This window comes from Condylura cristata, unplaced genomic scaffold (assembly GCF_000260355.1).
Source record: "Condylura cristata isolate star-nosed mole 26May11 unplaced genomic scaffold, ConCri1.0 scaffold00030, whole genome shotgun sequence".
NCBI lineage: Eukaryota > Metazoa > Chordata > Mammalia > Eulipotyphla > Talpidae > Condylura > Condylura cristata.
This window is the reverse complement of record NW_004567131.1, coordinates 8,751,523-8,773,719: the sequence shown is the minus strand read 5'-3', so window position 1 is coordinate 8,773,719 and position 22,197 is coordinate 8,751,523. Positions and strand designations below refer to the sequence as shown.

Here is a 22,197-nt window from a genome sequence, read left to right as displayed (position 1 = left end):
AATGGCTAGTGGAAGAGAAACATGTATTTTATTATAAGCATTGTGTGTATTTAAAAAAATTGTGCTTGCTGCTCACCTCACTACATGGATTTAAAAATGTTTACAGGCAGTTCACTTCTAGGCTGCATCAATAAACTAATGCATATTGGTGATATAGTAGAGTCAACTGCCAAGCATGCTAAAATGAGAAAAGGAATTTGGAGAATGTGTAGTATGTGTGTGAGGTAGGGGAGTCAGTTCTGTAGGTGAACTGATACTAACAAGGAGAACTTGATGTGTGTTGTATAATGGAAAGGGAACAACTTTAAAGAGGAAGGTCACTTATACAAGTATAATGAATGGGAAAAGGATGAGTGCGGAAAAGGGAAAAAAACAGATCAAAAAGCACAAATGGTGAGGCAGTGATATCTATCAAATAATTCTAAGTGATTTTGCTTTGCTCACCATTACATCCTGATTGTTTACCATGATGCCTAGCACTTATGAGTTGTTTGGAAGTTTTTGTAGGACAGATGGGTAGAGAAAGACAAAGAGAAAAATACTCTGCACTGAAGTAGTGGACAAAATTGAGTTCAAAGTTTGGATGTCTTGTAAGAAGGGAGATTGATTGTTTTCTTGAACATTATACTCTTGCAGGATGAGAGGACCCCTGTTTTTCACATTATCACCTATACTTAAAAAAAAAGAATTCATGATAGGTGTACCTTTAGACATGTGGTTTCATGGGTGTGCTGTTTATTGCCCTTGCCTCCTGATGCAGAGTATATACTATAGTAATTTGAGCCATATATCTTTCATTCTCAATTTCAGAAGTAGTTTCGTTTTTTGCTATTCAGATCAAGCTTTAATCATCCCAGCCAGACTAAATTTATTAATTATCTCTAAGATTATTAATTTATACTTTGTTTCTGTAATGTTTCATCATTTGCTTCTCAACCCTTTCACATTTTAGATATGTGATAGTGGCTAATACCTGTTCTTTGGAGTTGCACAGGTTGCCTCTGCCAAAGGACACTTGGAACTAGAATTCTTGTCCCTCTCCTCAGAAATTCTGACCCATCCACAGTGATGTCAAAGTTTGTGGTATCTGGAAAAAGGCAGATAATTTGATGAAGCTTGAAAATGACTGTCTTGACAAAATAGGAGTAGAGTTTTGGGAGGTACTGGTATGGGGACTTGGCATTTCTTAAGACCTGGAGCCACCCAGTTTTGTAAGTAGAAGAAAAGCAGAGCTGGTTGTGGTTTAATACAGTTCTTCAGAACAGACTGCACCAAAAATGAAGACTGTGTGATTATCTGGGAGAGTGTTGAAGGCAGGGAGAGTGGACTAGCATGAGGCTATGTAGCTAAGGTGAACTGGGTCAGATGGGGCATGGAAGTTCTCTAGCATGCTGTTTAGGAGATGTGGGTTCTTCTGAGGAACATTTGTTTTCTGAGGAACATTTGTTTTCTGTACCCTTTACTTCTGTGAGTGCTTGTATGCCCATCTACATTCTTTTCAGATTTGTAATTATGCCAATTGTGTTTTTTGTTGGATATTCTGGAGCAGATGTGACAGTGGAACCATTGCGTCTTTCACAGTTTCATTGTTGGTATGACACTAAAATCTCCAGGAAGGCAGGCATGTGTCTCTCCTGGCATAGTTCGTAAAGAGCCTTGTATGCAGTAAGTTCAATTGAATTCTGAGTATATTGTTTGTTTCTTTTGTTTTTCATTGCATCCAGAAATTCATGTACATAGAGAGGTTTAGCTTTTTAGCCTAAAATTCTGTTACATGGGATGTATTTTCACTCTGATACACTATGTAAACTTGCATTTGAGTGCAATCTGAATACAAATAGATTCGGTATTTTTTTCTAGGTACAAACAGCTAAGGTTTCAGAGCTAAACCCTAATGCAAAAGTATGGGGGTCTCATATGTTACATTTGGAAGCAAGTAGTGCAGCGGATGGCGGTGTGAACACAGCCTGGGAAGAGACGATTGGCCACAGTGCAGACCACAGCCTGGATGGTAAGTTGTGCACATGAATGCGATGAAAGAGCATCTTGTCTTTGTTTACTATTAATCCATTTCTAAGTTGTTCATTAAAATTTATGTCATTGTTCATCACAATGTTTAAACATTAAGACCTCTATTTTAACCAAGTTAAAAAAGCTTTTACTTGTTTTAAGAGAGTTCTTCTAACTCTACTTTTGGGGTTAAATTCTTAATTATAGGATTGGATGCTGATGGTGATGGTGACAAAAATCATGAGAATGCAGCACTGTCAGATTTACAAGAGTCAGACCAAACAGCTATGAACACTTCCACCCTGGATCACAAAGAATATGAATCTCTGCCTGAAAATAGTGAAACAGGTAAAACTATTTTATAGATTAATTTTCATATAGAATATGCATCTTTTTATGTTGCTTTTTAAAATTTCAACTTGTTAAATCTCTCCCTAAACAATGTACTTGTGTTGCCTCTATCTGTTAATACTTTTTTTTAATTAAAGAAATGCTGGCTTTTAGTGGTAAAGTAATATATAATGGTTTACATTATATTTTGAAAGTATAAGATTTCCTCCCTCTAGTGATTTTACCCTAGTGTTGCCATCACCAAAGCACCCATAGCCCATCACCATAGTCCATTGTGAACTTTCCTTACTTTTTAAAAAAATTATATATGATAGTTTATTTTTACATCATTTTGTGCATTTTACTTTCCTTACTTTTTGCTCTACCCACTCTCCCTTTATTTAGCCCACCTGTTTCAGTTCTGTAGTCTGCTTTCAAGGACTTTTTTTGCATTTGGCCTTATCTTACCCTTTGTGTGGTTTCTCTATATTCCACATAAAAATGACACCATCTGGTATTTGTCTATCTCCTTCTGACTGACTTATCATAGCATTTTGCCACAAATGGCGTGAGTTTGTTTTTTTTGATTACTGAGTAGTATTCCATTGAGTACATATAGCACATCTTGATCTATTCATCTGTTTTGGGGCACTTAAATTGTTCCCAGTCTGGCTGTTGTAAACAGTTTTCCAGTAAACATGGGAGTGCAAGCTTCCCTTTGAGTTAATGTATTTGTGTTCTTTGGTTATATAAATAGGAGTGGAATTGCTGGGGTCATGGTAGATCCCTTTTTAATGAGAAACCTTTACACTGCTTTCCACAGGGCCCAGACCAGTCTGCCTTCCCATAACTATGTAAGAAGGTTCCTTTTTCTCCACACTCTTGCCAGCACTTGTTTCTGATATTGTCCATTGTCATGGGAGTAAGGTGTATTATCACATTGTGGTTTTCATTTGTTTTTCCCAGACAGTAGTGATGAGCATTTTTTCATGTGCCTGTTGACCATCTGTAGATTTTCTGTAGAGAACTGCCTATTTAACTATTTTGCCCAGTTTTTAATTGGGTTATTTTCTTGTTGAGTTGTATGAGGTCTTTATAGGTTTTAAATATCAGCACTTTGCCAAGTATATAATGTGCAAGTATTTTCTCCCATTCCGTTGGGCATCTTTTTGTCTTAACAGTTTATTTCACTGTGCTGAAGCTTTTTAGTTTGATGTAGTCCCAGTTGTTTATGTTTTCTTTTGTTTTAAATGTCTATGACATTTCCTTGTCTATGAAGACATCACTGAATCTGTATGATGTGAAGTGTTTTGCCTATGTATTTTATGGTTTCAGGTCTCTGGATCCAAGCCTTTTATCCACTTTGAGTTGATTTTTGTGTATGGTGAGATAGTAAGCTAGTTTAATTTTTTTTGCTGTGACTGTCCACTTTTCCTAACATGAAATAGTAGTATGCTCAAATATCTGAAAAGTTCAAAAGCAACGTAAACTGGTTTTTATTAGAGATATTTTAAAGCCATTTTCAGAAAAATACAGATGCAAGAGGAGAAAAGGCCTCTCTTAGGGACCAGGATGGGGTTCACATAGACATTCTCAACAGTAATAGGACGCCAGTGTTCACTTCTTATTTTCTTTTTGCCTTAATCTAAAAGGCCAGTCAGTGTTTTAAAACCTAAGGGGTAGGTCACTCTGTCATTATTAGTAGTCAGCTGGGGCAGCTGGAGTGGCAGAAAATAGCTCTCTTGATTTGGCTAAGAGCTAATGTACGTGTGTGTTGTTTCCCAGGTGATCTAAAGACACATTTGAATTAGAGTTGCCCTGTGAATTAGACAGTATACACTTTCTGCTTTTACATTATTATGACTGGATGTCCTAGGAGAGGTGCATCATAAATAATGTGTTCAGTATTGTTTATTTTTCCTCTTTAAAGGTAATAATACCATGGAAATCTTGTCTTCCCGATGCTCATTTGCCTGCACTGTTCTTAAATGCCGCCACTCCTAACTGTATTTACTGTGACTTACCTTTTGTGACCTCTTTCCTTCCTTACTTTGCCAGTGTCACTCACACCGTCTAATCCCTTGCCTCCAACTTCCTTCACAGTTACTCAGCAAACACCTCAATCTCATTTAAATATCATTCTCTACCCTACTTTGTACCTGTTGGTACCTGTTGCCTGGCATATAAATAACTGTGGCTGAGCAAGAACTTAATAACAATGTAAAACTGTTTCATTTTTAAGTTTATGATCACAGACTTCTAGCAGGTCATCAGAATGATCCCATACTACTGTTGCTAGTAAGGCTCAGTGAGATGATGCTACTGAATAACCATTTCACACCTCCTGTTTTCTCCTCAGATGCTAGCACTCTTCTTTTTATTGGTGGGCAAGGAGGGAGTAGTATAGAGTATTAATGAAGCATATCTGATGCATAGTGGGCATCACCTATTTAAAATAAACTTTAGCTTTTCTGTTATTTACTCTGGTTTATAAAGCACAATACCCAGTACAACTTGGAAATGATGTACTGATTCGTCCATCTCTTACGAACTTTTCTACCACATTTGATATTTATGCACGTGTAAAACCATCACCACAATCAAGATAATGAATATATCTGTTACCACAAAATGCTTCCTATGTCCTCCATACTGTATTCTTCTCTCTCAGACAACCAGTGATCTGGATTCTGTCACAATAGGTTAGATTACTTTGTATTTTCTAGAATTTTTGTCAGTGGAGTTTTGTTTCACACACATGCCCTTTATCAGGTTGGCATGGTGCCCATCTCTTCCAGTTTGTTAGGGTTTTTGTGATGAAGGGAAGGGATGTTGGAATTTGTTGTGCTTTTTCTCCATCTAAGGCAGTTTTTTTTTTTTTAATTTAGAATATTAAGAAAAAGTATATGGGTTTTGTTTTTTTTTTTCCTCCCCCAAACGTTTAACTAGCCTTCCTTTCCTGGGGAGACCTCACTGTATCATGATACATATTTGAAGTTTTATTGTGTTAAATTGACCAAAATTTTGCTTAGGATAGTTAAATCTCTTTTCATAAAAGATAATAGTCTGTAGTTTCCGATGAAGTTCAGCCTGTTCATTTTTTAAAAAAAAAATATAATTTCTTTCTTAAGTAAAAATCTGAAGGCCCTCCCTGGTGGCGCAGTGGGTTAAAGCACAGCACTAAAAGAAGCTAAAGCCACTTCCGCATGAGTTCGATTCCCTCCTGCCCTGGAGGTGACCACATGGCGCGGCAGACCTCTCCTGACCCGCCCGCTGCTCCCCTCAGCAGTGTACTTCGTCGATCTGCCTGTTCTGCTCCCTACTCTGTCTCTGGTGAAGCCTCTCACCACCCCTGAGCCTCTGGCCTGTACCCCAGTTCTGTATGCACAAATAAATAAATAAATCTTTTTTTTTAAAAAAAAATGTGGAATACCTTCTGGACATAGTTTTCTTTGTAGGGAAGTTTTCAGCTACAGTTTGGTTTTCTTTTAGATTAGATTACTCAGGTTGTTTAAGTAATTTGGTTAATTTTATCTAAATTGTCAAAGTTATTGCATAGAGTTGCTATAAGACTCTTGTACTTTCAATACCTGTAGAATCTAAGTCATGTCAGATTCATTCCTGGTTGGTAGTTATTATCTTCTCAGCTCTTTTTTTCCCCCCTTGCCTCTCTAATCCTTCTAAATAGAAGTTGGATTAGTTCTGTTGATCTTGTCAAAGAACCAGTATTTGCTGCCATTGGTTTTTCTCAGTTCTTTTTCCTCTTCCTGTTTCATGGTTTTTTTCCTTCTGCTCTTTTTTACACACTTTCTTCCAGGTATCTTCGACTTAATTTGTTCTTATACTAGTATCTTAAGATGGAATCTGGGCTTATTGATTTTAGGCTTTTTATTCTAATATAGCCATTTGGGTCTGTAAATATTTTTCTAAATGCTGCATTAGCACAATCTCATTCTCAGATTTTGTGTATTTGCTTCATATTCTTTAATTCATGGACAGATTACAAGTACATTACTTAGCTGCCTAGTATTTGTCTCCACCCTCTCCCAAAAGCTTGCTTTTGATGATTTGTAATGTAATCTTTTTGAATAAAGAGCATATTTTGTATGACTTGAGTTGCCCTTTAAATTAAGATTTGTACTCTGCCCCAGGTTATAGGTATTTTTGGTGCTTGCTCCCTGTGTTCTGGGAGTGTATATTTTGCTGCTGTGTTTCTGGAGTATTCTATACATATTAGTCAGGTTTAGTTTGGTCATAGTGTTGTTCAGGTATGCTATAGTCTTTTTTTGGTTTCTTCCTACTTGCTCTATTAGTTATTGAGAGAGGCATTAATTTTTGGAGTTGTCTATTTCCTTTTTTAATTCTAATATTTTTAAATTCAACTTTTGCTTTGTGTATTTAGGGGTTCTATTTAATTACTATGATATTTTGATGAATCAACTCTTGCTCATAAAATGACCTGTATCCCTGGGAATTTTCTTTGGGATTAACTTTGTTACAGTGTAATATTGTCACCTCAGCTTTCAACTAGGTTAGCATAATATATCTTCTTCCATCCTTTTACCTTTAGCCTATACAGTAAAGTACATTTATTATAGATAGTTGTCTTGCTTTTTCAAAATCAAGTTTTATGCTCTTTGCCTTCAATTCAGTGTTTAGCCTATTGCTATGGCAATTTATGTGATTAGGTTGGAGTCTATCATCTAACTATGTGGCTTTAGAAAACTTTCAGATTTACAGGAAAATGAAAAGATTGACACAGAGAATTGTAATGTTTATATTGATATATTTGCCACAGTTACTGAACCAGATTTGGCCCATTACTACTGAGAGCCCTTTTTCTAACCCAGGATCCATCTAGGACTGCATTACATGTAATCAATCATGTCTCCTTAGGCTTTGTGGACTGTAATAGTTTCTCAGACTTCAGTTTTTCATGATCTTGAGGATTTTGAAGAGTAACGGTCAGTTGTTTTGAAGAGTACCCTTCTATTAGAGTTTGTTTTCATATTTTTTTCATCACAATACTAGATTATGACTTTAGGAGCAGAAAGACCATAGGTCAAATACCTTTTCTACCCTACCACACTATGGGCATATATGGGCAACATTTTTTTTTTTTTTTCCAAAGATTTATTTATTTGTGCATACAGAACTGGGGTACAGGCCAGAGGCTCAGGGGTGGCGAGAGGCTTCACCAGAGACAGAGTGGGGAGCAGAACAGGCAGATCGGCCAAGTACACTGCTGAGGGGAGCAGTGGGCCGGTCAGGAGAGGTCTGCCGCGCCATGTGGTCACCTCCAGGGCAGGCGGGAATCGAACTCATGCGGAAGTGGCTTTAGCTTCTTAGTGCTGTGCTTTAACCCGCTATGCCACCAGGGAGGGCCAGGGCAACATCTTTTATCATTGTTGAGGTGGTCACTAATCATTTGGCTGAGTCTTTAAACATGGTTTCCGCACTGTAAAATTCCTCATTTTCTTCTTTCTTCTATGTTGTACTCGTTGGAAGGAAGTTACTGTGCATAATACTACCTAATGAATGCCTTCTTCAGGAGGGCAGAAAATCTGTGTGACTATTTGGAATTCTTATGAGAGTTTGACTCATTTCCCTTATTTATTTCTATTATTATTATTGTGGTTCTTCTATTTCATTCAACGATTGATTTATATGAACTCCTAGGTGTTTTATACTTTGGGTCATAATACAGTACTAATTTTTATTGCACAGATGTCCTATCATTGGCTGCTGGAGACTTTTTCCAGTTTACTAAACTTGGTAGTTAATATTTTTGCCACTATTTTGGCCTTCTATATCCTTTGTTTCCACCTATAGGACTTAGTTGTAGTTTCTTGTAATTCACAACTGTTTTGTTGTCAGCTTTTCTAGATGTGCGGACCTCTATTTCACTTCCGCCTTTGCTGCAATCACCTCTTAAGATTTGCACTGTTCTTTTCACATGTATTTCCTGTGATAAATCTCAGTTTGATCCATTCTGTGTAACATTTATTAAATCTTGCCAATTTTAAATTTTCTCATTTTTTGAGAATTTTGATTTTTGATGTCTTAAAAATAGCCTTCACATTTCTTGAGATTAATTTCACCTACTTAGTTGCATCTATAATTTAGAACTTTTTTTTCATTAAACTTGGAAACATTTGGGCCATAACTTCTAAAAAATGCATAAAAGAAATTATTCATTGTACTTATGTTCTGTGTGTTTGACTCCTACCCTTGATTTTTTGGCTTGTAATTTGTTTTGATTTTTTTTTTCTTTATAAGTTATTTATTGTTTTACTGCCTGTGTTCTTATTGACTATCTAGAAATGCTATTTGAATTGAGACAAGGCATTAAATAAGCTTGGACTTCTTTTGTGAATAAAAAGCACTTGATAAACTTTGCTGAGCACAGAGTTTTACTCCTCTGTTTTCAAAACTATTTTGTTTTGTTTGGGGGAGGGGATTCTGTGTTGTTTGCATATGATTTCCTTTTTTTTTTTTAGCAATAAACTATTATATTTTCTTAATATACTATATAGACAGCCTAATATGGATACTGAAAACATTAGAATTGTTCTACTTAATCATCTCCTTGGTAAATTTTAAGCCATTTTGCCTTAGTTGATCATTACTTTTATACAGGAGGAAATGAGTCTCAACCAGAAACCCAGGAAGACCCTCGAGAAGTACTTAAAAAAACATTGGAATTCTGCTTATCTAGGTAAGGATGGTAGAGGATTTTCTCATACTTAATATCTGTAGCTGTTAATAACACATTTGTTACTGCACACAGATTTGACATTTTACATAGGATGAGGATATCTGTTGATAATCTATGTCTCTGTACATGTTAATAAGAAATCTAGGCTATTGAGAAGTAATCATTGACTTGTTAGAGAATGGTGTTTCTTACAGTGGTGCATGATTTGTCTTGCCAATCGTTATCTGGGCTACTTTTGTAATAAAGACTCCTATACTCTAACTCTTGCCCATGAATTAAACTCTGAGGTATGATCTTAGGTCATCAGTCATAGACACATTCTTTATTTAGCACAGTGAAGTTTGATGACACACTTCCTATACTCTTTTCAAAATATTCCAAACACTACAGGGTTAAATACTTTGATTTATATAACACTCATTCCTTTAGTTGTGCTTTTTTTCTGTTAAAAAGATGGCTCTGGAAGTTCAGATTGTAGAACTGGACATACAAGAAGATGAGATTGGGTTAAGTGAGTTTTCTTTGATTATAAAGACAGTGGATTGTCTAGATGTAAAGTTTTCTGTTAGTAATGGTTATTTTTCTCTGGTCCTACCTTAAGGCCCCATAGAGGTGTCTTTTGGTGATTGTCCTCAGATTATAGAGCTGCTTCAGGATGAAGGCGAGGAGCCTTCAGGGAGCTTCCTTCTCCAGATATTCACAAATAAGAACACTGCATACACTGCATGATGATATATTTTACAGGAGATAATGCTGTTGCAGAAGTCAGAAAACTTTGTGTGTGCTACTCAAAACTCTTATCTTTTCCCTCTTGTGACCACATGCTCCACATCTATGAGATGGTTAATGAAGATGAGGAGAAACGTATTGCCCTTTCAGACCAATGACATTATTGTGCTTTACTACTCTTCATCAGTCTTTGTTGCAGGACCAGAGAAACCAGAGTTTAGTTGTGTCTGGTGCTGAGGTGTTTTAAAGGCACTGTCTCTCTCTCTTAAAGATTTACTTACTTATGCATACAGAAACTGAGGTAGAGCCCAGGTACGCAGTGGGTGAGAGGATTCGCCACAAAAAGAACAGGCAGATCAGTTGAAATGTACTGTTGAGGGGAGCAGTGGATGAGACAGGAGAGGTCTGCCTCGCTATGTGTCATCTCCCTGACTGGGAATGGAACTCATGAAGTAGTGACTGAGGATAACTTCATAGTGCTGCCATTTTAACCTGTTGCGCCCCCAAGGGAGGACCTTGAAGGCATCGTCTCTTTATGAAAACATGCTGGAAACAATCATGAAAGACTTGAATGCCAGCAAGTAGCTCATCTTCGCCAAAACTGGTTGTGTGTGACTTGCCTTGTGCCTCTGTGTATAATGCTAATGGTGGTGTTCTCTCCTTTTTATTCCTGGGTGCTTAAAGTGCTAGGAAGTCTGATTTAGTTCTGAAGCTTCCCTGGAGCATTCCAGACAGAGCAACAAGTACTTGGATCTCAATCTTGGTTCACTTTTGTGTATTTTCCTTATTTTTATGTTCCTTCATCTGGATTTCCTTTTCTAAAAAAAAAAAAAAAAAGCCTGTATTTTAAATAAGCAATTAATCTCTAAGTACACTTACAGAGATTACTCACTTATTAATTGTAGCTGTTGAAAATGCACTACAGTTTTCTTCTTTCTTCCTCCCCAAATGTCCTTGAAAAAGATTTACCTAAGGTCAGAGAGATGACAATATATGGGATTTAAACTCAGATCTGACTCTGAAGAGATAACCAGGCCACATTCATTCATATCTTTGGTAATGCTTTCTTTTAAATAATTAATGAGAAGAGCTTGTCTTCTTCTTTCAGGGAGAACCTTGCTAGTGATATGTACCTGATATCGCAGATGGATAGTGATCAGTATGTGCCAATCACAACAGTAGCTAACCTGGACCACATCAAGAAGCTCAGTACTGACATGGACTTGATTGTTGAAGTGCTGAGATGTAAGTAAATCATACTTTGGCTGAATTATGTGTGATATTGACTGCACTTTCTGTCATCAGTGTGAATCACCTGAACTATAGGCATTCAGTCATAAGGTACTTGAGGGCAGATAGAAACCTCCCTTTACCTTCCAGTTCTTTCTGACTAAGTACCCCTGTCATGAAAAGCATCTGGTGTGTTTATCTCTGAAACAGCTCTCATCCCTATTGGTAGGTTGAGGGATGTGGAAAGGCTGATGGAGATATTAAGGACAGCTGTCATAATCATGGGAATACAATAAATAATTGTGTTTAGGAGAAAGTAGAGTACATTTTAATTATTAGCATTATTGCCATGAGAGGAATTTCTTTCCAATTTTAATTTAATTTAATATTTCTTCCCAATATTTTAATTTAAAATATTCTATTAGAGACTTGCTAGGATTCAGGAAAAGTGGGTGTTTAAAGTTGTTACCTGCCATCTCACAAGTGCTATTTGTTGCCATCCTGGTTTGCTTTGTAAATTGGGGCTTGTGCAGACTAACCATTTTCTTTGCTGAAAAAAGAACTATGATATTGAGATATAATCAACTTGGTAAACTGCATACTTAAAGCATGCTATTGAATCTTGAATAAGTTTCAATGTATATGAAAACTTACATATATGTCAGTGAAACCATGACCATGTAGGAATAAGAACACATGCACCACTGCCTTCTGTCCTTATGCTCTTTGTGGCAGTTCCCTTCCTTCCCACCCAGATGGCTTCAAATAGGTTAATTTTATACTAAACGTACAATTTATTTCTCATTTCTTTTTAAATGGAATTTTTTTAATTATAAAAATTCACCTTTTATAATAGTGCTACAGCGCCATGCATATAATCTCAATCATCTCCCTTCTCTTTACTGCTTTATTAATGCCCACCATTGGTGGGCATCCTTCACAAAGAACAGGATGCCTGCTCTTCCTAAACACTTGTAATAATGGGGGTGCCATATTGCCTGAACTAAATCCTCATTTCTCTTATTACCATGACTTTTCTTTATTTAATTTACCCTTTGTCTTAGCAGTATGCTGGCAGTCTGAAAAGTTTCCTCTTGTGTACTTTAGTGGAAATAGACAATCATCTTACCTTATAATTTAGTTGTGTTTTATATTTATAAACAAAAATTCTCTTTTTATTTTCCTTGGCAAATATGAACTTGAATGTAATTTACTGAGTACATAGTAAAGAAACTTGCAATATAGTTTGATTTGTGAAAAGAAAGCCTTTTCTCAAGATACTCATGCTTTCCAGTATCACTTTATTTTTTGATCCATTTAAAATAGAAACGTACTTTATCTGTCAGTCAGTGGAGTCTGATTCTGTTGGACTCACAAAATCTAGAGATTTTTATGTAGTTATATAAACTTTACCTTGTTATCAAGTCTTTGGACTTTTTGTCATACCCCACTCAGAGTAACTTCTTACATCTGTAATTTGTTGCATCTTAGAGATGATAAGGGTTTTTTTTTTTTTTTAAAGTGTCCTGTGAACTAATTTAAGTACCTCCTGTGATCTCCATTCCAATCCGTTACTTCTCTTGTCAGCACTATATTGTGTAAGGGAAAAGGGTGGGTAGGTATTTTTGAGTTTCAATGTTACTATCTATCCATTGGTGTTCAGTTGTTCCTTACCTCCGTATCAATTTTCTCACTTAGTTTTTACATAGAAATCTATGTGTATATAATGACCTATATTATCAAAGTATAGTTTCCATATTACTTGATTAGCCATATTCTGAACAGAGTAACTTGAAGAGGCTCTGTGAGCAGAAATCACATGTCTAAATCTTGCTCCTTCCCCCAATATGCATGACATTGAGTCAGACACAGTGCAGTGTGTATGTGTGTGTATGATAGAGAAGGAGAGAGGAAGGAGTGAAGAGAGTGTGTGTGAGAGAGAAGAGAGATTTGAGGTAACATTTCACAAAACTGTTCATGATATTTAGGGGAATAGGCTTACATCTCCTGATAATGTATATCACCTCACCATACCACACTCACCACCAAAGCACCCATATCCTATTATCTCCCTCTCCTCACTCTTGTACCTCCCTCTCCTCACTTTGTACCTACCTCTCTAGTAGCTCATTTCTGTAGTCATACTTCTGGGCATTGCTTTGGTTTAGTTTTTTCTCTATATTTTTCCCCCCATGAGTGAATTCATTAGATATTTTTGTCTTTCTCTTTCTGACTTATTTCACCTGGCATAATTCCCTAAAGTTTTATAGGTTGAAAATGGCAAGGTCTTATTATTTTTTCAGTAGCTGAGTAGTATTCCACCATCTATAAGTACTTCATTTACTTATTCCATCCATTTGTCATTGGGTCACTTAGGTTGTTTCCATAACTTGGCTGTTGTAAATAGTGCTACAATCAATATAGGAAAGCATATATCACTTCAAATGAGTATTTTTGCATTCATTGGATAAATACCAAGAGATGGAATTACTGGGTCATATGATATATATCAATTTTTAATATCATGAGGAATCTCCAAATTTTTTTTTTTAAAGATTTATTTATTTGTTCATACAGAACTGGGTTACAGGCCAGAGGCTCAGGGTTGGCGAGAGGCTTCACCAGAGACAGAGTGGGGAGCTGAACAGGCAGATCTACGAAGTACACTGCTGAAGGGAGCAGCGGGCGTGTCAGGAGAGGTCTGCCACGTCATGTGGTCACCTCCTGGGCAGGCGGGAATCGAACTCATGAGGAAGTGGCTTTAGCTTCTCAGTGCTGTGCTTTAACCCACTGCGTCACCAAGGAGGGCCCTCTCCAAATTGTTTTTTATAGGGACTAAAGCAGTCTGTGTTCCCACCAGTAGTATAGGTTCCTTTTTCTCTACACCTTTGTTAACATTTGTTGTTTTTGTTTTTGTTTGGCTTGGTTTTTGTATGGACCATTCTCACAGAAGTTAGGTGGTTATCTCACTGTACTTTTGATTTGTATTTCCATGATGTTGAACACTTTTTCCATGTCCTATTTATTCTCTGTATGTCCTCTTTGGAGAAATATATATATTTCATTCTTCTGTCCATATTTTGGATTGGGTTCTTTGTTTTATTGAGCGTTGTGTATTCTTTGTGGATCTTGAATTTTAGCTCCATTTTGGATATATGATGTGCAGTTATTTTCTATCATTCAGTAGGCTGTCTTTGTTTTAATGGTAGTGTCTTTTGCAATATAGAACTTTTTAGCTAAACATTATTCCATTTTATTTTTTCTTGTCATTAATCAAGTCCCCATAGCCATTTCTGAATCTAAAATTGTGAAGTATTTTGCCTGTTTTCTTCTGTTTATTATGATTTCAGGTATTATGCCAAGTCTTTAATCCATTTTTAGTAATTTTTTGGTATGGTATGAAAGTGGTATAGTTTCATTTTTCTGCATGTGGATTATCAGTTTTTCCTATACCATTTATTGAAGAGCTATTTCTGTAGTGTATATTCTTGGCTCCTTTCAATATTGTTTGCTATATTGATAACACTTGTCTTCATTTGAATATTCCCTAGTACAGCACTGACATTACTGCTTATGGAGTTGTACAAATTACATTTTTAGACTTTTTATTTTAAATATTTATTTATTTCTGCATACAGAACTGGGGTACAGGCTAGAAGTGCAAGGGGCGGTGAGAGGGTTCACCAGAGACAGAGTGGGAAGCAGAACAGGCAGAATGGCCTGAGTGAAATTCACTGTTGAGGGGAGCTTCAGGTGAGATAGGAGAGGTCTGCCAAGCCATGTGGGTCACCTCCCTGATTGGCGATCTAACATGTGAAGTCGTGCTGAAGTGGCTGCTGCCAGTTTCATAGTGCTGGGCTTTAACCTGTTGCGCCACCAGGGTGGGCCCTGGTGTCAGCATTCTAACTTGGTTTTGAATCTGCTGAATGCTTTGTTTTCCCATTTGAATTTTTGTCAACAGTCCCATTTTTCCAAAGGGTCTGTTGATATTTTTATTGGGGTTGTATTGCATTTATAAGTCAGTTTGAGGAGACAGGACATGATAACAATATACAGTATTGAGGTTTTCAATTCATGAACTCAGAATCAACTATTCTCATTCTCTCTTTCTTACAACCTTTTAAAATTTTCTCTTGGTACTTTTTTACAGTTTCAATTTATAGGTCTTCCATATGTTACCAGATTGATAATTGTGTCATTTTAGACTTAATTTTAGATGACCTTTCATTTAATATCCAGTTGTTTTGTGCTAAGTGTAGAAATAGAGCTCATTTTTGTATTTTGACCTTGTACACTAAAACCTTGCTAAACTCATTCATTATAATTTTTATGGAAATTGTATCACAGCATCTATATAGATGTAAATTTGTTTTCTCTCAGTAAAACGGTCTAACTTTTTCTGTTCAGACATTATTGCCCTGACTTGAACCTTGTTATAATGTTGCATTGGGTAGGAAATGGTGGTTACCTGTTTTCTTTCTCCAGTAAATGTAGTGGTAGAACTTGAGGTGAAAAGTTTCCCTTTCTATTCCTAGTTTACTGAAATTTTATTTAGAATGGATGTTGTTGGGTTTTTAAAATAAAAAGTATGTTTTCATTTATGAAATAATGGTATGGTTGTTTTGATTTTTAATTCATTAAAATGGTGAATCACATCGCTTGTTTTTCTTCCTTCCTCCCTCCCTCACTCCCCCTCCCCCTTTCCCTTTCCCTTTCTCTCTCTGTCTCTGTCTCTTTCTCTCATTTAAGCATACAGAACTGGGGTGCAGGACAGAGGTAGGGAGCAGATCAGGCAGATCGATGAAGTATACTGCTGAGGAGAGCAGCGGGCTGGTCAGGAGAGTTCTACCGTGCCATGTGGGTCAGCTCTGGGGCTGGGGATTGAACTCTGAACTCTCACTGAGGGGGCTGTGGATCACTTGCAGTGCTGCACTTTAAGCCATTGCTCCACCAGGGAGGGCCCAATTTACAGTTGGTAAATCAATCATGCATGAATGAGATAAATCCGTGAACATTTTAATATACTTTTAGATATAGTGCCTCCAGAATTTGATGAGAATTTTTTTTATTGATGTGTACGAAGGATATTGGCAGTAGTTTTCTTGACTTAAAGTCTTTGTTTAACTTAGGCATCAGAAAACTGCTGGCATCTTAGGTTGAATTGGAAAGTGTTCCCAAGTGTTTTAAGAAACATTTGTGCTATAGAATTGGTATTTTTTTTCTTTAAAAATTTAATTGAATTCTCTAGGTGGACAATGTGGCCCTTAAAATTTCTTTTTTCACCTAGAAATCAGGTCTATTCTGTTTACCTTTTCTAAAGTTAGTTTTGGTGTACTGTATAAAGAATGGTACTGTTTGTTGTAAGTTATCAGATATAGTTGCACGAACTTTTTGTAAGATTCCTTATTAACCTGTTGCTGAGTAGAACCTATAGTGATGATCCATCCTTCATTCCTGATGCTGGTAATGTGTGTCTGTGCTCTTGTGGACAGCTCTCATCACTGATTGTGATCATGATATGCCCTGACTCATCCACACATGATAGCTGTGGCACCAAAAACATAACATGAAAGAGTGCACATATCAACTGTTCCTAAAGTCTGAATTAGGTCTGTACCTGAATGTTGTGTTACCTGGATAGCCTTCTTGTTTTTTGTTTTTTAAAGACTTATTTATTATGAACACAAGAACTGCAATATAGGCCAAACTTGTTGGGGATCAGGGGAAAGGATTCATCACAGAGTGGAGAGCAGAGCAGAGAGATCTACTGAAATACATTGCTGAAGGGAGCGGCATGCAAAACAGGAGAGGTTTGCTACATCATGTGAGCCAACTCCCTAGCTAGGGATTGAACTTATACCACACTGGCTCACACTAGCTTGATAGGGCTGAGACGTTAACCCCTGTGCTCTCCAGGGAGGCCCCATCCTCCTTGTTTTGATAGTGAAGTATGGCTGTGCACATAGCATCACTTAGGAGACATGGGAGAAAGGTATGCAGGAGCTTCTTGTGAGATCAAAACTAAGTTTTCATAAGACAAAATATTTTACTTTTGGACTTAGGCGAAAGCCTTAATCTACTTTTACTTGTTTGAACTGTTAGAGCCTTTGTTTCATGATGCTACATTTATTACAGTACTTTGTCCATTGTATATGCATTTCTTTTATAATACAGTGTAATACATTCCACTGGTGTATCTATTGAGGTTGTAGGAAGAGTCACAACACATTTTTTCTTGTTTTTCAAAGAAAAAACCATGTTATGACTTTTCTGAGAATCCCAATATGTGACATCAATAATAGCATGCAAATGATTGATTTAATATTTATGTTTTACCATTCATTTTCTTTCTTTTATAGCTTTACCTTTAGTCCAAGTGGATGAAAAGGGAGAAAAAGTAAGGCCAAATCAAAATCGCTGCATAGTGATACTACGTGAAATATCTGAATCCACCCCAGTAGAAGTAAGTTATTTCTCCTTTGAGGGATACTTGGACATTTTTTGTGTTTGGGTTTTTAAAATTTTTTCATGCTTTTTGGAAGATGTATTTTAAAGATAATCCAGTTCTTTCCCTAGGAGTTATACACTCTTGTTAGTTAAAGTGTGATTTGTTTGTAAGAGTGCCTTTCAAGCTCTTGGGTCTCAAGCCTGTATTACTCTACATTAAAGACAAAAGAACTTATGGTAATTTCAGTCTTTAAAAGTTAAGTGTAATAAGCCTGTATGTTTTAGCATAAGCAACACAATTCTTATGATCAATAGCTTTTCAAAAGATTTTCATGAGAGGGGCAGTATGAAGGTTCACGCTAAGCCAGTGTTTGACTTAGGGTAATTTACCAGCATTTGTAAAATTCATAGAGCTTAAAAAAAAAAAAGGAAACATTTTTGCTATGTAAGTGGAGACCTGAGATCAAAATTTGATAACTGCTCAGTTGCACAGTAATTTCAAGAACTGTAATATCTCCTATTTTCAGAGTAATGAAAGTAACTTATTATTAGTTCCTTGTAAAACATGTCTAAATGCCTAAACCAAATGCCTGAAGTTACCACACATAGTAAAACATGCTGATATTATGTCTTACAATAATAAAGAAAAGCACTGAACAAAGCAGGTCTTGGTCTCTCACTGCTTTTGGACTCTCAGAGAACACACAGAAGTTCCAGTGTCAGTTTTACATATTCCATGTAGAATACTTCATGGACACATTAATAACTGCATACCTTCCTAATAGCTTCCCTATAGTCTAAATAGATTAGTGAATGTGAGGTGTAGTAAGATGACAAAATGTTGCAAAGGTGAGTATTCCAACAATATCTAGGATAAGAAATTACATCATTCCTGAGTCTGATCTGGTTCTACCAAGTTTTACTTTTTATTCACTTAGGTTGACTAGTTCATTAGAAAAAGAAGTTAGATTTGTAATTTTTTCCCCATCTTTTTATCAAGATTCTAAACATGAATGGTCAGCATATGTTACTAATCTGAATGTCTTCATTAACTCAATACTATTTTAATGCATTGCAAACCCTAATTTTCAAGACTTGACACATTTGTAAAGACTATACCAAGAAGAATTTCTGCTCTTAGCTGCAGAAATTGATCTTGGTATATGTTCACCTTTCCAAACTGCATACCCCACATTTGTAAAATTTGAACACTGGAAGACTTAGAAGAGAAAGTTTAGGGGAAACTCTTATCATAAGTTAAAATTTGAGGAAAAAAGGAATGGGGGGGATATTTAAAGCAGTCTGATAAGAAAGGAGTACTAAGTTCCTAAACTTTGTAAATTTCTTTTACTAGTAAGAACTTTTCAGTTAACCAGTTTCTTGACAGTGATTGCAGAGTTTTTGTAGTTCATTAATTTCTTTACTACTTTTAGAAGGGTAACTGTTCTTTTATGAAAAAACCTCCCCCCCCCCCCATGGTAATATTTTTGCTCTGGGATCTACGTTATATATTAATTACTCAGCTAGCTTTCCTAACTATAAAGTTAGCCTGGTATATCTTTTTCCATTCTTTACTTTTAGTCCTTTTGTGTCTTTCTGTTTAAACACGGGCTTCTCATAAGCAGTTTACATTTTGTTCTTACTTTTCCTATCTAATTTGAAAATCTCTACCTTTGGAGGAGTTTAGACCATCTATATTGATATGTTTAGTAATGTGATTGGGTTTAAATTTAATTACCTTTCTATTTCCTTTTTATTTGTCTCTCCTATTCTGTTTTCTTTCCTCCCCACTCCTGTTTTTAGATTAAATGTGTATTTTTATCTCCCCTTTTTTCTATTTGGTGGCTTATTAGGTATACCTCTTTGTTTTTGTTCTACTAGTCGCTTTAGATTTTATAGTTGATGACTCTTATAGTCTGCCTTAATAATACAGTGCTCCTCTTTCCACCTCATAAAGCATGCTTCCGTTTTACCACATCCAGCCTTTATGCTGTTGTTACATTTTAATTCTACAAAAGCATAAATTCCAAATTATTTTATTATTATGCTTTAAACATGTCAACTTTCTTTTAAAGGTATTAAAAATAAAAGTGTAGTTTATATGTATCTAGTATTTACTATTTACAGTGATTTTTATTCCTTTGTCTAGATCTAGATTTTCATCTGGCATCATTTCTACCTCAATATTAGTCTAATATATCTTGTGGAATAGGTCTGCTTGTACTACACCTTTTTTATGTTTGAGAAAATCTTTATGCCAGATTTTTTTTTGCTGAGTATAGAATTCTGCCCTGACAGGCTAGAACTTTCATTTTTATTTTGAAGATTTAACTCGGCTCTGGTGTGCATTGTTTCTGAGGATAAATCTCGCTTACTTTCATTTCTCTACATGTAACATTTCTCTATTTCTTGCTGCTTTGAAGATTTTTATCACTGCTTTTATGCAATTAAGTTACATTCTGCTTTGATGTTTTCAACTTCCTTTTATTTGTCACACTTGCTCATGAAATCGTAGCCATGATTTCTTAAAATAACCCTTTTCTTCTCCCTTCTGAAAATGTGTAACTGTTACTCCTTTAGTGTATTTTTCATTTTCTACATTCTTTTAAATTTGGTTCTTTAAAAAAAAAAAGTTCGTCTATTATACTTGCTCAGTTACTATCTTTTAAATATAGACTATATTCTTCAATAACTATTTTGATGTCCTTGTCTACTAATTCTATCATCACTAACATTTCTGGATCTAATTTGATGTTTTTTCATTATGGGTTCTATTTTTCTGTATTCTTTTCTTTAGTATTCTGGAGCTTTGTTAAGAGGTTCAGCTATTAGTGGAAGTAGAGCTACCTTTACAGTACACTTTTCCATTGCTGAGGCAGGGCCCTTGTGAGTGCTGTCCTGGAAGTTCTGTGAATCAGGAGCATTCGCACTCTGGCTGGTGGGAAGACACAAAGCCCATCCTACTGAGCTCTCGGTATTCCACTCATTTCAGGTAGTTGTCTGTTACTTGCTGAACCTTTGGAATACCTCCTAAGAGCTCTAGCATTGTTGGCTATGTAATCACTTTCTGATATTGCAGGCTGGAAAAGGTACTGGCCGGGCAATTGTGAGCTCATCTGTGTGTATCCCTCTTAGGCCATTGTCTGGAAGTGGTTATTTCAGATATTTTGTGTTTGTTTATTTAAATAATTGCATGGGGGAAGGGTAACCTGATTAACCTTAGATGGAAGCAAAAAACCAGCTATTTTTCTAAATTTTTTAGTTATTACCAACTCGCCCCCCATTTGTTAGTTATTAACTTACTGGTGGTAGTTTAACTGATATCTTGATATTGATTTGGTTTACTCTTACCTTGGGAGTTGGGAAAGCTGTGCGTAATGTATCTTTTTCTGTGGCATTGGAATCCTAATTTGGAAGCCATATTGAATTCTTCATTTGTTTTGGAGGAGAGGTTTTCTAGGCATTAGTGTATTGGACTCTTGATTTAAGGATATGTCCTTAAGCATGCACACCTGTTTTATTTGGTGAAGAAAAAGGTAGTAATTCAATATTAATTTCTTGACCTTTCTGTTTCTAGGAAGTAGAAGCACTATTTAAAGGTGATAACTTACCGAAATTTATAAACTGTGAATTTGCCTACAATGATAATTGGTTTATTACATTTGAAACAGAAGCTGATGCACAACAGGTAAGCTCTTCCCCACTAACCATACACCCCTGTCCCTTCCTATCCCATCCAACCTCACCCCAGAAGTACAGCATTTACTCATACGTAACAGATATCACATAGCAGGACTAAATTTGGGCATTAATGTTGCTATCAATATTTTATGGACTATATAAGGAAAATATAAGAAAAACAGCCTAGGAAATTAAGTTCTGTCTTTATATCTGGACAAAGAGCTTTTTATACTTGGGAAGTATCATGGGAAATTTGAACCCAGTCTTCATAGTTGTGTGTGTGAGAGAGACACTTGAGAAGATACAAAGGAGCTTTGTCAGAAAGCATAGAGTTAAGATGGTTTCCCTGTCCCTGGAAATTTTACTTTGGGGGAGATGAGGTAACATTTATAGAGAGATTCCAGTATAAAATGAAGTGTTGAATAGCTAGAGTGTCATGGGATTCAAAAAAGATTTTAAAAAGTTTGAAATAATGGCTTTTAATTGACAGGAAGGGAAATGAAGAACAGAGGGAGGCACTTTGTGTACTTGTGTATATACACTTAAGCTCACATGTGCAGCTAGGGCATCTTTCATTTCCATTTGGGAACATGGCAGGATTAGGGTGGATCAGATGGATCCAAGTCTTCAGTATTATACTGGAACTTCAGAACCAGTTTAGAGAGGAACAGAAAATCCATAAAGAATGATTTTTCTGGAACTGTGTAATGCCAGTACAAATTGTGGTTATTACTCAGGAATCAGCATTCATTGTTTTCCCCTAGTTCAGGATTCTTAGTGTGTGGCCTCTGGGAGTCTTATTATTTATATTAATATCTGTAAAATTGTAAATAGATGTTTGGGGGGTAAGGGATCTATATCTCTTATCAGATTATTTTTTGGGAAAAATTTATTTGTGCATACAGAACTGGGGTACAGGCCAGAGGCTCAGGGGCGCTGAGGAGCTTCACCAGACACAGAGCGGGGAGCAGAATAGGCAGGTCAACGAAGTACACTGCTGAAGGGAGCAGTGGGCGGGTCAGGAGAGGTCTGCCACGCCATGCGGTCACCTC

The 22,197-nt window shown here is 36.3% G+C and overlaps 1 protein-coding gene across 3 annotated transcripts in view; it reads left to right on the top strand.

Annotated features, from left to right (window-relative positions):
• Positions 1 to 22,197, top strand: part of LARP4B (La ribonucleoprotein domain family, member 4B) — an 83,486-nt gene that overhangs the window by 40,709 nt on the left and 20,580 nt on the right. For all 3 annotated transcript variants that reach the window (XM_012731395.1, XM_004691204.2, XM_012731394.1), the window contains exons 4-9: positions 1,861 to 2,011; positions 2,218 to 2,358; positions 8,980 to 9,058; positions 10,896 to 11,032; positions 17,377 to 17,480; positions 21,042 to 21,152. In XM_012731395.1, the coding sequence (XP_012586849.1) occupies positions 1,861 to 2,011; positions 2,218 to 2,358; positions 8,980 to 9,058; positions 10,896 to 11,032; positions 17,377 to 17,480; positions 21,042 to 21,152 (723 nt within the window). The remainder of the gene's footprint in view (positions 1 to 1,860; positions 2,012 to 2,217; positions 2,359 to 8,979; positions 9,059 to 10,895; positions 11,033 to 17,376; positions 17,481 to 21,041; positions 21,153 to 22,197) is intronic.